The sequence below is a fragment of the Cucurbita pepo genome, chromosome LG11 (assembly GCF_002806865.2).
Source record: "Cucurbita pepo subsp. pepo cultivar mu-cu-16 chromosome LG11, ASM280686v2, whole genome shotgun sequence".
In the NCBI taxonomy this organism is placed as follows: domain Eukaryota; kingdom Viridiplantae; phylum Streptophyta; class Magnoliopsida; order Cucurbitales; family Cucurbitaceae; genus Cucurbita; species Cucurbita pepo.
This window is the reverse complement of record NC_036648.1, coordinates 6,327,466-6,341,233: the sequence shown is the minus strand read 5'-3', so window position 1 is coordinate 6,341,233 and position 13,768 is coordinate 6,327,466. Positions and strand designations below refer to the sequence as shown.

The following is a 13,768-nucleotide window of genomic DNA, read 5'->3' as shown; positions in this document are numbered from 1 at the left end:
TTCATGTTGCATGTCAATCATATCATATATCATTCACGTCGAACATATATCTATCATTAACTTCTCATATCTTCTAACGCATCAAATTATATCATGCACATATCATATCATATCGTATCATATATCATAACATTCACATAACATATCACCACGAGCACGTCTTCAAACATATTCTATCTTAACATATCATTCCATCACATATAGCATAACATTCACATATCATTTCATAATCGTTCGAATATATGAGCAGATGATACGTGGAACCCATAGACACGTGTCATCAAACACTATACAATTATAACCAAACCGATAGTAAGGTCACTTACTTGGTTGGCTGTAGCCGACGTTTCCTTAAATTTGAGTACGTTCACTTTCCGTACAGCATACAATTATAACCAAACCGATAGTAAGACCACTTACTTGGTTGGCTTTAGCCGGCGTTTCTCTAAAGTCGAGTACGTTCACTTTCCGTCCCTCGAAATTGCTCAAAGTATCGTTGGTTGTCATCTCCTATTAGAACATCCATCCCATTTCGGAAATAACTCAAATTAACTTAAATAAAAAAATTGAACATTATATTGACCTTTATTACCTTAATCAAGGTCAATTTCAACTTCAAGATGGTCGGATCGATGAAAAAGGGAAAAATTCCCTTTACCGAGTCGAGTCGAAGCCGAAAGGATTTTCAGCTGCAGGTGTGACACATGACGCAACGAGGCAATGACGTGTGTGCAAGTCGAGTCAGGTCAAGGTGCAAATTGCTGCAAGTACACGAGTCGCGGGCGGTGAGGTTGGGCTGTTGCACGTGTTTGAGCTAGAATTCCTTACGATTTTCCTTCTGATTTTTTCTCTCTCCCCGTGACATCATTTCAACGGCTTTTCCATCGTCGTTTTTCTTTGGATTTAAGTCGTCTCGCCTTTTAACTACTACCACTTCACGATGAACGCGTTGATACGTTAATATATCTTAAGAAAAAAAAAAAAAAAAAAAAANATTTCATATTTAAAATTTTTAGTACAAAAAGGATTAAAAAAAAAAAAAAACGGATTATTTTTTTCCTACTACTTTTTACGATAAGCCTTCAGCCATTCTCCCTCTTACTTACGGTCAACCACCCCTCCCTGTCCCTCATCCTCTCGCTCTCTCTCTCTATCGTGGAAGCTCCTGTTGCTTGCCCCAATCACAGCCCAATTCCGCCATCGAATCACACTCTAACCTGAGAAATCTCTCAATTCCACCTCCCCCGACGAATATTTAACTCCAATCCTTCTCCCTCTTTCATGGATGACAGCCAATTACCCTGTAATGGAGTCCACTTTGGTCAACGAGCCCCCCTGGATTGTTCTTCCGCGAAATTAGCCTTCTCCTGATTCTTCCTCGCTGGAAGGAATCGCAACCGTCTTGTGAATTTTTAATGTGCTTGTTTTGTTCCTTCCCCTGCCACGCGTGATCACGATTGAGTAGGGCGTAGCCATTGCAGGTTTGATTTTCGCATTCGTTTTGTTTAATCCTGTTATTTTACTTTCATGTTGTTGTGTTTGTTGAGATTAGGGTTGATTTTGAGGTTTTCTTTACTCCATTTGGATTTCTCGTGGCTACTGTGCAGTCAATCTTGTGGTGGCTCTGTTTCTCAGGGCTTGAGTTGTAGATCGGATGGCTGAGAGTTGGGATGGAAGTTATGATGACTCTGGAAGCTTTTCAGATGAGAGCGGTTTTTACGCGAGATTGCATATTGAACCTATTTATGATTCGTTTTTGTGCCCTTTAACGAAGAAAGTAATGCGGGATCCTGTTACTATAGAAAGTGGGCAAACTTTTGAACGTGCGGCCATTGAGATGTGGTTCAACGAATGCAGGGAGAGTAGAAGGAAGCCAATCTGTCCAATGACACTAAAAGAATTAAGAACCACGGATCTGAATCCGAGTATTGCTCTGCGAAATACTATTGAAGAGTGGACTGCGAGGAATGAAGCTGTTCAGCTAGATATGGCTCGTAAGTCACTTAACTTGGGAAGTCCAGAAAATGAAACATTGGGATCTTTGAAGTATGTTCAACATGTCTGCCAAAAGGGTTTGTCGAGGCACATCGCACGAAATGCGGGGTTAATACCTATGATTGTTAGCTTGTTGAAGAGCACCAGTCGAAGAGTTCAGTTTAGAGCTTTGGAAACGCTTAAAATTGTGGTGCAAGAAGACAATGAGTGTAAGGTTGTCATTCACGGGTTAGATTTCATTAGCGTGTCGAGCTAGCTAAGTTATGCTTGTGGACTTCTTGTGAACCACTTGTTTCATTTGGCAGGAAATGTTAGCTGAAGGTGACACTCTTCGCACGGTAGTAAAGTTCTTGCGTCATGAGCGTTCGAAAGAGAAGGAGGAAGCTGTAGCTTTGCTGTATGAGCTTTCCACGTCCCAAGACTTGTGTGAAAAGATTGGTTCTGTTAATGGGGCTATTCTTATATTAGTTGGAATGTCAAGCAGCAGATCTGAGAACGTCACCACAGTTGAAAATGCTGAGAGAACATTAGAGAATCTGCAGACATGTGAGAATAATATTCGACAAATGGCTGAATATGGTAGACTGAGGCCTCTTCTGACACAGATTCTTGAAGGTGCGTACATGATCTTCAGCATTAGAGTTATTAGTTTTCATTTGGTATTTGCTTCTTTTGAAAAAGGTGAGGAAGAAAACATTCTAAAAAAGCATTTTTCCATGTTTCTGTTCAATACTTGAACTAATTTCTAATGAACAACATGTGCTTAAATGCATGCCAAACCCTGTCCTGCAGTATCCTTGTTGTTCTAAGTTATATTTGAATACACATTAGAATGTGCATGTAAAGCCTGTAATGAAGCATATTACTGCTGGTTATCTGCTGGACATTCTCACACTTGCCTTAGGGATGTGTCATAGGGATGTGTCGGTACTTCCTAGACCACCCTATAGGAAATATTTTACCGAATGCTGTACTTCAGCTTTGGCTCGTGTAAAGAATTATGGTACTCTCCTAAGAAAACATGCACTCTATTTTGAGCAAAATAGTGGTGTTACTTGTTAGATATGTAACCAATATAGACAGATTCATTAGACATGTGGTTTGTAGGTCTCTTTTACTTTTGTTGTTGAAGAAGTTCTTGTAATTTGATTTTAAAGATACGTGGACATGTACGATACTTGTTTAGTGGAGATTGATAACAACCGTATGTCTGGAAAAGTGGAGTTTTGGAGACCAATTGAAGAAAAGTTTTCAAGGACATTGGGAAATTGGAAAAAATTGTGCCCTTCTAAGAGTGCTTTAACCTTGTCTACCTTAGTCCCGGAAAGCTTGCCAACTTAATGTATGTCAAGTGTTCCTGATGGCAAGGAAGGATGTGTATTATCCTTACTAAAGAAGATAAGGGAATTTCTTTGAATGACAGCAGAGGGTCAGGATTGTTGGGAGGGAGTCTCACATTTGCTAATTTAGGGAATGATCATGGATTTATAAGTAATACATCTCCATTGGTATGAGGTCTTTTAGGGAAACCCAAAGCAAAACCATGAGAGCTTATTCTCAAAGTGGACAATATGATACTATTGTGGAGAGTTGTGATTCCTAACATGGTATCAGATCCATGCCCTTAATTTAGCCATATCAATAGAATCCTCAAGTGTCGAACAAAGGAATTGCTAGCCTCGAAGGTGTAGTCAAAAGTGGCTCATGTGTCGAACAAAGGGTGTACTTTGTTTGAGGGCTTTGACTTCAGAGAAAGGATTCGAGCCTCGATTAAAGGGAGGTTGTTTGAGGGCTACATAGACCTCAGAGGAGGCGCCATGTGTACTTTGTTCAAGGGGAGGATTGTTGAGAATTGTTGGCTAATTTAGGGAATGATCATGGGTTTATAAGTAAGGAATACATCTCCGTTGGTATGAGCCCTTTTGGGGCAGCCCAAATCAAAGCCATGAGAACTTATGCTCAAAGTGGACAATAGCATACCATTGTGGAGAGTAGTGATTCCTAACATCAGGCAAGGGGAATTAAGTTACTTGGTTCATGGGAAGTAGTTTCATAACCACTTGAGTAAGGAGGCTTGGGCTTTGGTAATTTGAGAAAAAGGAATCTAGCGTTACCGATAAAATGGTTTTCTATGGAATTAAAGTAGTAGTAACCGTAGAGGAAATTTGATATGTTGGTTGGAAAACCTATATTCCTGTAGTTTAATATTAAAAAATTGGATTATGACAAAACAAGAGAACACCTTGAGGCAATATTGGATCCAGTTCAAGATGATTACTGCTACTTTCTCGAAGCTCTTTGATGTTGAGTTGGTGGGGAACTTCATTAAAGGGCTGAAAGAAAAAAAATCAGGTATGTGGTTATGGACTAGGTGCTATTCTGATGCAAATTTAGTGACCAGTGGTCTACTCCTATGATGTTCTTTAATAGCAAGCCCAACAAATATCCATTTATTAAATGGAGTTGATAGCTAGGGTGTTCGCAGTATAGAAATGCAGTATAGAAATGTAGTCAATGTCATTGAGAAGGAAGTTTCTTATGTAGTTTTATGCACACATCAGCGAAGTCTACAAAATCTGTTGGTTAGTGTTGATCATCATAGGTGGCTAACAAAATTACTGAGGTATGGTTTTGAAATCCAATATAGGCTCAGGTCGGGGAAACAGAAAAATTGCTGTTGGTGGCTTAAACTAGTCATCGTCCTCAATGACTTACTTGGGGGCACAACCATTGTGAGTTGTGACATTCTTCCTCACTTAAACTAGTCATTGTTCTCGATGACTTACTTTGGGGCACAACCACTCTTTGAATCATGACACTCTCTCCCACTTAATCTCGGCATCGTCCTCGATGACAATCCAACTTTGGACTGGCTGATTTCCGTTTGTACAGTCCTTGTATAATTTTGTTTACATAGAAAGAATATGGAAGAAAATATACTCTAAAATACATTGGAAAAAACGCCTTCTCCCCAGCTTCTCTTCCCCCCCCCNCCGACCGTGCCATAGTCATCATTGCTGATAACCTATTCGTCAACTAGAATGTCCCCGCTTTACCCTAACTTAGTCTGCCAAGTCACCAATAGCAGCCAAAAAGCTTTCCTCCAGAATAGAAAACAAATTTATTGCAGTGGAGTTTGACAAACGGTATAAATGAGAGTGGTGACAATTACAGAGACGCATTGGAAAAGATATTTCTATATTTCTGTTGAAGAGGTGCTGGGGGTATGGATCACAGACGCAATTGCAGGCCTCCTTCATACCCCTCGGTTACATAAGTGTTATAAGAACGACATTTTGCAATGATCGTTTCTGTGGATTCAAAAAACGATGAATAAGAGAGGTAACTTTGTTGAGGTCACTAATATCTTTGATGTTGGGGGAAAGAACAACATTGTAGTTCCAGCAGGACCACCTTAAAGCTTGGGAAGCCTTTCACCAGCTTCTTTCAGAATTTTAATGGAAAAATGTGGACGGAACAAGGAGCCTCAAACACGGGTTTGAAAAACGGAACTTCATATATCAAAGATTGCTTTTGATATGTTAACCAATTGAGTCTAAGAACCCTGATAAATGCTTTGGATATGCAAACCCCTAGTTCACAAATGCTAAACCCCGAGAATTTGAACTAATAACCTTATTCAAGAATAAGACCTTTAGATCTAAAATTTCAAAAAATCTAAAACGATAAGGAATCACCCAAGGGAAAGTAAGACTCGGATTACCTTGTTGATCAAATATCTCAAGGCGAGAAAACTTCTTTGAGATTCGAATTACTCAACAAGCAAGTTCAATTACATCATTCTTGAATGATTCTAAACATGCAACCTAAACTATATAGAATTGTAAAGAAACTTAGCCGTAGGCTAAAAAGAAGCACAAATGCTATTTTCACTACATTTTCTAGGTTAGCTTTACAAATACAACATACATGACTTTATATAGCCTCAAAATAAACTCTTGACCTTCCATGAGACATTTCAAGAGTTGTACATTTATTCTTTATGTCCATAATTTTCCACCATGTAAATGTAACCTTAGTTTAAATAACGAGTCTTAAAATACATTAATGAAACACCATAACTCTAGATTATCAATTTGTAACCATCTAAGAATAAATGAAACTCATTTTCCTTGAAGTTCATATTGCATGATTGACACACTATTATTCTCCACTTCTTTAAAAGGATTCATCCTCGAATCTATTTGTGAAACTTTGCTGCAAAAATAAGTTTAAGAAACACAAAAAACTTCACAACACTCTCTCACGCTCAAGAAAATTTAGGCCACTCTGTTTGCACTCATTTACACAAGTTAAGCTCTCATTCTTACCTCTCAAAATTTTCTTTAGAGCCAAGATTGATTTTTAAACTTTGGATTGATTATAAGCTCAATAAATAAAAATAAATGAAACTAAATTGAAAAGAAACGCAAAGGAAATATAGATCCGATCTAGCCGAAAGTTCTGATACCAAACAATATAGTGACCCTAGTCAATTGAATTTAAGAACTCGTGTAAATGCTTTGGATATGCAAACCCTTAGTTCACAAGTGCTAAAACTCCCAGATCAATTTCATTTCATTCTAAATGATTGTAACTCTCGAGAATTTGAACTAACAACCTTATTGAAGAATCATACTTTTAGATCTAAAATATCCAAGGACTTCAAACCAATAAAGAATTACCCCAAAAGAAAGTAAGATCTGGATTACCTTATTGATCAAATATCTCAAGATAAGAAATTTCTTTGAGATTCGAATCACTCCATAAGTAAAATCGACCATGTCAAGCTTGAATGATTCCAAACAATTAACCTAAGCTACATAAAATTGCAAAAAACTTAGCCCTTGACTAATAGGAAGCACAAATGTTGTTTTTACCATATTTTCCATGTCTACTCTACAAAGACAACATACATGGCTTTATATAGCCTCAAACTAAAATCCTTGACCTTCCATGATGCATCTCAGGACTTGTAACATTCATATTTTATTGACCATAATTAGCCACTATATACATGTAACCTTAGAGTAAATAAAAAGTCCTAAAATACATTAATAAAATACCATAACTCTAGATTATCATTCAAGGAAGATGGACTTCATTATTTTGGGTGCAATATGAACTTACTTTTGGGTGGATGATAATCTAAAGTTATGGTGTTTCATTATTGTACTTTTAAGACTTTTTATTTACTTTAATGTTAATTTATTTAGTGGCTAATTATGGTCATAAAGTATGAATGTTACCACTCTTAAAATTCCTCATGGAAGATCAAGAGTTTTATCTTGAGACTATATAAAGCTAGGTATGCTATCTTTATTAAGTAGACTTCAAAAATGTAGTAAAAAGGGCATTTGCGCTTTCTTTTAGCCGAGAGATAAGTATTTTTGCAATTCTATGTAGTATGTTCCATGTTTAGAATCATGCAAGTTTGACATGATCGATTTTGCTTGTGGAGTGTGATTAGAATATCAAAGAACTTTTCTTGCCATGATTGATCAACGAGGTAATTCGGATCTTACTTTTTCTGGCGTGATTCCTTATCATTTTGAGGTTCTTGGATATTTTAGATCTAAAGGTCTTATTTTTTAATAAGATTGTTAGATCAAATTCCAAGAGTTGCAATCATTTGGAATAAAATCAAATTGATTGGGGGGTTTTAGCATTTATGAATTTGGAGTTTGCATATCCAAAGCGTTTACGAGGGTTCTTAGATTTAACTGGTTAGAGTTACCATATCAAAAGCAATCTTTGATATTCTCAAAAAGATCCACACTCCATAAATTAAAAAGAATATTCCTAAATTTTAACCATCCCTCATATGACAAGACCGCATTCTGTTTTCCATAAAGTTGAGTGTCCCATGCTCCCATTGGTTGCCACTAGGGACCAAGCAAAGTTAAAACTAGAGAGCAACGTGCGAACATTTTCACCAAGACCCTAGCAAAGGTTAAATTTGCAGACATGCGAGAGTTTCTCGAAGTGAAGAATCTCGAGCAAAGTCAAGCTTACAGAGGAGAACGTGAGTTAATAAGCTTAACTTAGCAAAAAAAGTTATTAACTTAGAGCAATTTTAGGATAATTGTTTAGGAGTTATTAACTTGAATAAGTTTAGGAAAATGATTAGGCTTTTGTCAGAGAGAATTGTTAGTAGTTGCTAACTTGTGGAGAAAGTTTAGGAAACATCCTTCTCCACTGTAAATACTCATGAGGTGTATGCTCATTTCACACCAACAAAGAGAATTAAAAGGCATAAGTGCTTAAGGTTCCTCTATTCAAAATCTATCTCCCCTTAAGTTGTTCTTCTTGCTTCAGTTGTTTGTTTCGACATATTTCGATCGTGGGCTACATCCGAGCGTCTTGAATAGCATACCTATTTACCTTTTTTTTGCTCCAAATGGTTCTGATCAAGATGATTAAAGAAATGGGGAAGGTGATGAGGGACTGTGTGTGGAGTGGTGGTAATTATAAGCCGGGAAACAATCTCATCAATTAGAAGACCACTTCACTGCCATCGGTGTACGAGGGGCTCGGAGTTGGCTCTCTGCAGCAACGAAAGGCCTTCCTTCTGCTTAAATGACTATGGAGATTCAACCATGAAAAGGACACTCTTTGGAGAAGAGTGATTGCGTCAATCTTTGGGTGTGATTCTGGTGGTCGGATGACCTAAGAGCTTAAAAAGAATTTTAGTGGCTGACCTTGGGCCAATATTTGCCAACACTGAGATGTGTTTTTCAGTTTGTCAAAAATTTTTATAGGCAATGGCAGAAGTATTCAGTTTTGTAAAGACTCTTGGGTGGACTCTAGACCTTTGGCTGATTTGTTTCCAGACATCTACTCACTCCCTAATAAGGATGCTTGGTCGCTGATTGTTAGAATCAGGATCGGCCGACTTGGGAACTCAACTTTAGATGAGGTATTTTTGACTGGGAATTCGAGAACTGGGCAGCATCCTATGTTAAACTTGAAAGTATACAGCTAAGCCGAGGGGAGGACAAAATCAAATGAATACTGGAGCCAGGTGGCTCTCTTCGAAATCAGCCTTTCTGTCACTTACCCGGCCTAAATCAGTTAAAGTTTTCTTGTGGACAATTATGTATAGGGACATAAATACTATTGATAGTGTGAGATCCCACATTGGTTAGAGAGAAGAACAAAACATTGCTTACAAGGGTGTGGAAACCTCTCCCTAGCAGACGTGTTTGAAAACGGTGAGGCTGATAGTGATACTAATGAGCCAAAACAGACAATATTTGCTAATGGTGGGCTTGGGCTGTTCTAAATGATATCAGAGTTAGTCACCAAACGGTGTGCCAGCGAGGACGTTGGCCTCCAACGGGTGGATTGTGAGATCCCATGTTGGTTGGAGAGGGAACCGAAGCATTACTTATAAGGGTGTGGAAACCTCTCCTTAACAAACGTGTTTTAAAATTGTGAGGTTGACGGTGATACGTAACAGACAAAAACGGACAATATCTGCTAGCGGTGGGCTTGGGCTTGGGCTGTTACAGATAGACGGCCGAGAATGTTCCCCTCCTGGTGTTCCTCCCCCTCTTGTTGCTGCCTGTATTCTCAGGGGCAGAAACCCTTGGTTATTCGTTGCTTCATTGTCCTTTTATGGCTAACGCGTGGTCTTTTATTTTGGATTGATCGAACTTTCAAGTCTTCTCTTAGATGTTCTTTTTTCTACAATAAATTTTTGTCAATCTACTAAGTGTTATGCCAAATAAGTTTATCATAACATTCATCCATGATGAAGATTAAATGGAAAAATATCAATACTTAAAAGGATTAAATTGGAACTTTGTTAACAGGGACTGAAAAAATGCTGGAACATTACATGGGAACTAGAAAGTAATAGCATATATTTCGCATTTATTTTAGATCATTGGTATTATGTCTCTCCCTGCGGTTCCCTTCAAGTATTAGAGTATTCTATTGACTGCTTGGAGATGAACTGCAGTAGTTATGCATAAACCGACTCATTATTCTTTCACATACACAAAGTAGTCTTGCATGTAATAACTCAGACTCTAGTTTCAATCGTTGGAGTTTTAAAATTAGGTTGAATGGGTGTTTCAGTCAGCTCATTCCCTCGTTCCCTCAATTTTCCCTGGGGAGTGTGAGATCCCATATCGGTTGGAGAGGAGAACGAAATATTCCTTATAATGTGGAAACCTCTCCCTAGTAGACGCGTTTTAGAAACCGTGAGGTTGACGGCGATATGTAACGGGACAAAGCAGACAATATCTGCTAACGGTGGGTTTGGGCGGTTACGAATGGTATCAGAGCTAGACACCGGGCGGTGTGCCAGCGAGGACGTTGGACCCCCAAGGAGGGTGGATTGTGAGATCTCATATTGGTTGAATAGGGTAACAAAACATTCCTTATAATGTGGAAACCTCTCCCTAGTTGACGCATCTTAAAACCTTGAGGGGAAGCCCGAAAGGAAAATCCCAAAGAGGACAATATTTGCTGGCGGTTGGCTTGAGCTTGGAGAAACTTTGGTGGCAATAGACAAAAAAAAAAAAAAAAAAAAAAAAAAAAAAAAAAAAAAAAAAAAAAAAAAAAAAAAAAAAAATCCTTTCATGTTTCCTTTTAAATTACTTCATTCTTCAATGGGATTGTTACAGGCCCCCCAGAAACTAAACATTCTATGGCTGCACATTTGGGCGAGCTAGTTCTAAATAACGACGACAAACTCTTTGTGGCTCAGACCGTGGGGTCGTCGCTAATTAATATCATGAGAAGTGGTGATAAGCAGGCAAAAGAAGCTGCATTAAAAGCCTTGAACCAGATTTCGTCTTTTGAGGCTAGTGCACGAGTTTTGGTACAGCAAGGGATACTGCCACCTCTCGTTCGGGATCTTTTCGCAGTTGGTTCGAACCCACTTCCCATGAAACTAAAAGAAGTATCTGCTACAATTCTTGCCAATATTGTTAGCTCAGGAAGTGATTTCAATTCCATTCCAGTGGAACCTAATAATCAGACCACACTTGTCTCTGAAGCTACTATACATAGCCTGCTACAACTCATTAGCAATACCGGTCCAGCCATTGAATGCAAGCTTCTCCAGGTTCTTGTTGGACTTACAAGTTCTCCTTCAACTATTTCGAGTATTGTTAATGCCATTAGAAGCTCTGGTGCAATAATCAGCTTGGTTCAATTTATCGAGGCCCCACAGCTGGACTTGCGTGTTTCTGCTATAAAGCTCCTCCAGAACATCTCCCCACACTTAAGCCAGGAGCTAGCAGATGCGCTACGTGGTTCGGTTGGCCAGCTGAGCAGTTTATTTAGAATCATAGCAGAAAATACAGGAATCACAGAAGAACAAGCAGCTGCTGTGGGGCTTCTAGCTGATCTCCCTGAAAGGGATTTAGGCCTCTCCCGGCAGATGCTTGATGAAGGAGCTTTTGAGTTGGTCCACCTTAGAATTTTTCAACTCCGCCAAGGGGGGACTAGGGGAGGCCGATTTTTAACACCATTCCTCGAAGGCCTTGTTCGAATTCTTGCGAGGATTACGTTTATACTGGCTGATGAACCTGATGCTGTTGCATTTTGTCGCAACCGCGATCTTGCTGCTTTATTCATCGAACTGCTTCAGTCTAATGGACTTGACAATGTGCAGATGGTTTCAGCCATGGCATTGGAAAATTTATCTTTAGAATCTAAAACTTTGACTCAGTTACCTACGCTTCCAGAACCGGGATTTTGTGCCTCAATTTTCCCATGCTTCAGCTCACAACCAGTGCTGACAGGGCTGTGTCCTCTCCACCGGGGTACATGCTCTTTGAAGGAAACTTTTTGTCTTTTGGAAGGTAATGCAGTCGACAAATTGGTAGCCCTTTTAGATCACGCAAGTGAGAAGGTCGTCGAGGCAGCACTTGCAGCACTATCTACTTTGTTGGATGATGGGGTCGACGTCGAGAAGGGCGTGAACATTTTACACAATGTAGATGGGGTTCAGCCTATATTTAACGTGTTGTTTGAAAACCGCTCAGAGAATCTGATGAGACGGGCAGTTTGGACAGCCGAGAGGCTGTTGCGCAACGATGACATCGCTATCGAATTCTCGAACAATCCAAACGTGAATACAGCGCTTGTCGATGCCTTCCAGCATGGTGACTACAAAACAAGGCAAATCGCTGAGCGTGCCTTGAGACATGTTGATAAGTTACCCAACTTCTCCAATATATTTCCTAATCCTGGTACGTAGGGATTACCTTATCTCTTCTACATATGCTCTTGTTCAATTATTTGTGGTTTCTGTTGCCTTTGCATATGAAATTTTCTTTGTTTCTCTATTTTCTTCCTTTTTCTTATCATTATTTCTTATTTTGGTTTGAGAGATTCTAGCCTCTTTTAAGTATTTGGAGGTAGATATTGGATGTATAAAGTCTCCAGCTCTTTAGACTTATCAGAAATTTGATTTGTTGAGTGATTCTATAGCCTGTAAGTTCTTTTGTTGTCAATCAAATAAACTAGATATCAAGTTCGGGAAGCAATGTTGGATAAAGGTGGTGTTTTTCTATCTTATTTGTTTTTTATTTTCTTGAGGATTGCTTGTTCATGGATTTGTACTTCGTTTCTTGATCTGCTTGCCTAAAATTCAGCGTCGTTACAAGTCCTCGTTCAATAAGCTTAAGGATTAGGGGGACAATGAGGTAACATGATGAACCAACTCCATCCAAAATTCTCAAGTTTTAGAGATTTGAGCATATATATGTGCGACTTAGGTCGCCTTATATTGGACATACTCAGATTATCGAGTATTTATGACTAACATTTGAACGTTATATATACTTTGAAATTTCAACACTTACCTCCAAGTTGGTTTAAGGATGTTTTTCTGAATTGTTTGTTTGAAAGTTCTTTAATGAGTACATCAACAATTTACTTTGTTGTCGGAGGATAAGAAATAGATATTATACTTACGTTGATCTTTCTCTTATATAACGATGTATTTTGTTTTATCATGTAAAATTATATCATAAGCTAAAGAGATGATGAGTGTACTATTCAATAAACTGTATAGGGTCTACTTGAAAAACTTCAATGTTTAAATGTTTTAAAGTTTTTTTTTTTTTTATTATTTGTGGTTTCTGTTGCCTTTGCATATGAAATTTTCTTTGTTTCTCTATTTTCTTCCTTTTTCTTATCATTATTTCTTATTTTGGTTTGAGAGATTCTAGCCTCTTTTAAGTATTTGGAGGTAGATATTGGATGTATAAAGTCTCCAGCTCTTTAGACTTATCAGAAATTTGATTTGTTGAGTGATTCTATAGCCTGTAAGTTCTTTTGTTGTCAATCAAATAAACTAGATATCAAGTTCGGGAAGCAATGTTGGATAAAGGTGGTGTTTTTCTATCTTATTTGTTTTTTATTTTCTTGAGGATTGCTTGTTCATGGATTTGTACTTCGTTTCTTGATCTGCTTGCCTAAAATTCAGCGTCGTTACAAGTCCTCGTTCAATAAGCTTAAGGATTAGGGGGACAATGAGGTAACATGATGAACCAACTCCATCCAAAATTCTCAAGTTTTAGAGATTTGAGCATATATATGTGCGACTTAGGTCGCCTTATATTGGACATACTCAGATTATCGAGTATTTATGACTAACATTTGAACGTTATATATACTTTGAAATTTCAACACTTACCTCCAAGTTGGTTTAAGGATGTTTTTCTGAATTGTTTGTTTGAAAGTTCTTTAATGAGTACATCAACAATTTACTTTGTTGTCGGAGGATAAGAAATAGATATTATACTTA

At 38.2% G+C, this 13,768-nt stretch overlaps 1 protein-coding gene across 2 annotated transcripts; it reads left to right on the top strand.

The window, feature by feature from the left end:
* The first annotated feature begins 1,101 nt into the window (after positions 1 to 1,101).
* LOC111805362 (U-box domain-containing protein 44-like) lies at positions 1,102 to 12,534 on the top strand. 2 transcript variants are annotated; one of them, XM_023690419.1, is made up of 4 exons: positions 1,102 to 1,481; positions 1,636 to 2,209; positions 2,301 to 2,610; positions 10,632 to 12,534. In XM_023690419.1, exons 2-4 carry the CDS (start codon positions 1,655 to 1,657, stop codon positions 12,212 to 12,214), a joined length of 2,448 nt encoding a protein of 815 aa, XP_023546187.1. In that variant the 5' UTR covers positions 1,102 to 1,481; positions 1,636 to 1,654; the 3' UTR covers positions 12,215 to 12,534. The 2 variants fall into 2 exon arrangements, with proteins under 2 accessions (XP_023546187.1, XP_023546186.1); XM_023690418.1 differs by having other exon boundaries at positions 1,608 to 2,209.
* Positions 12,535 to 13,768: the final 1,234 nt, after the last annotated feature.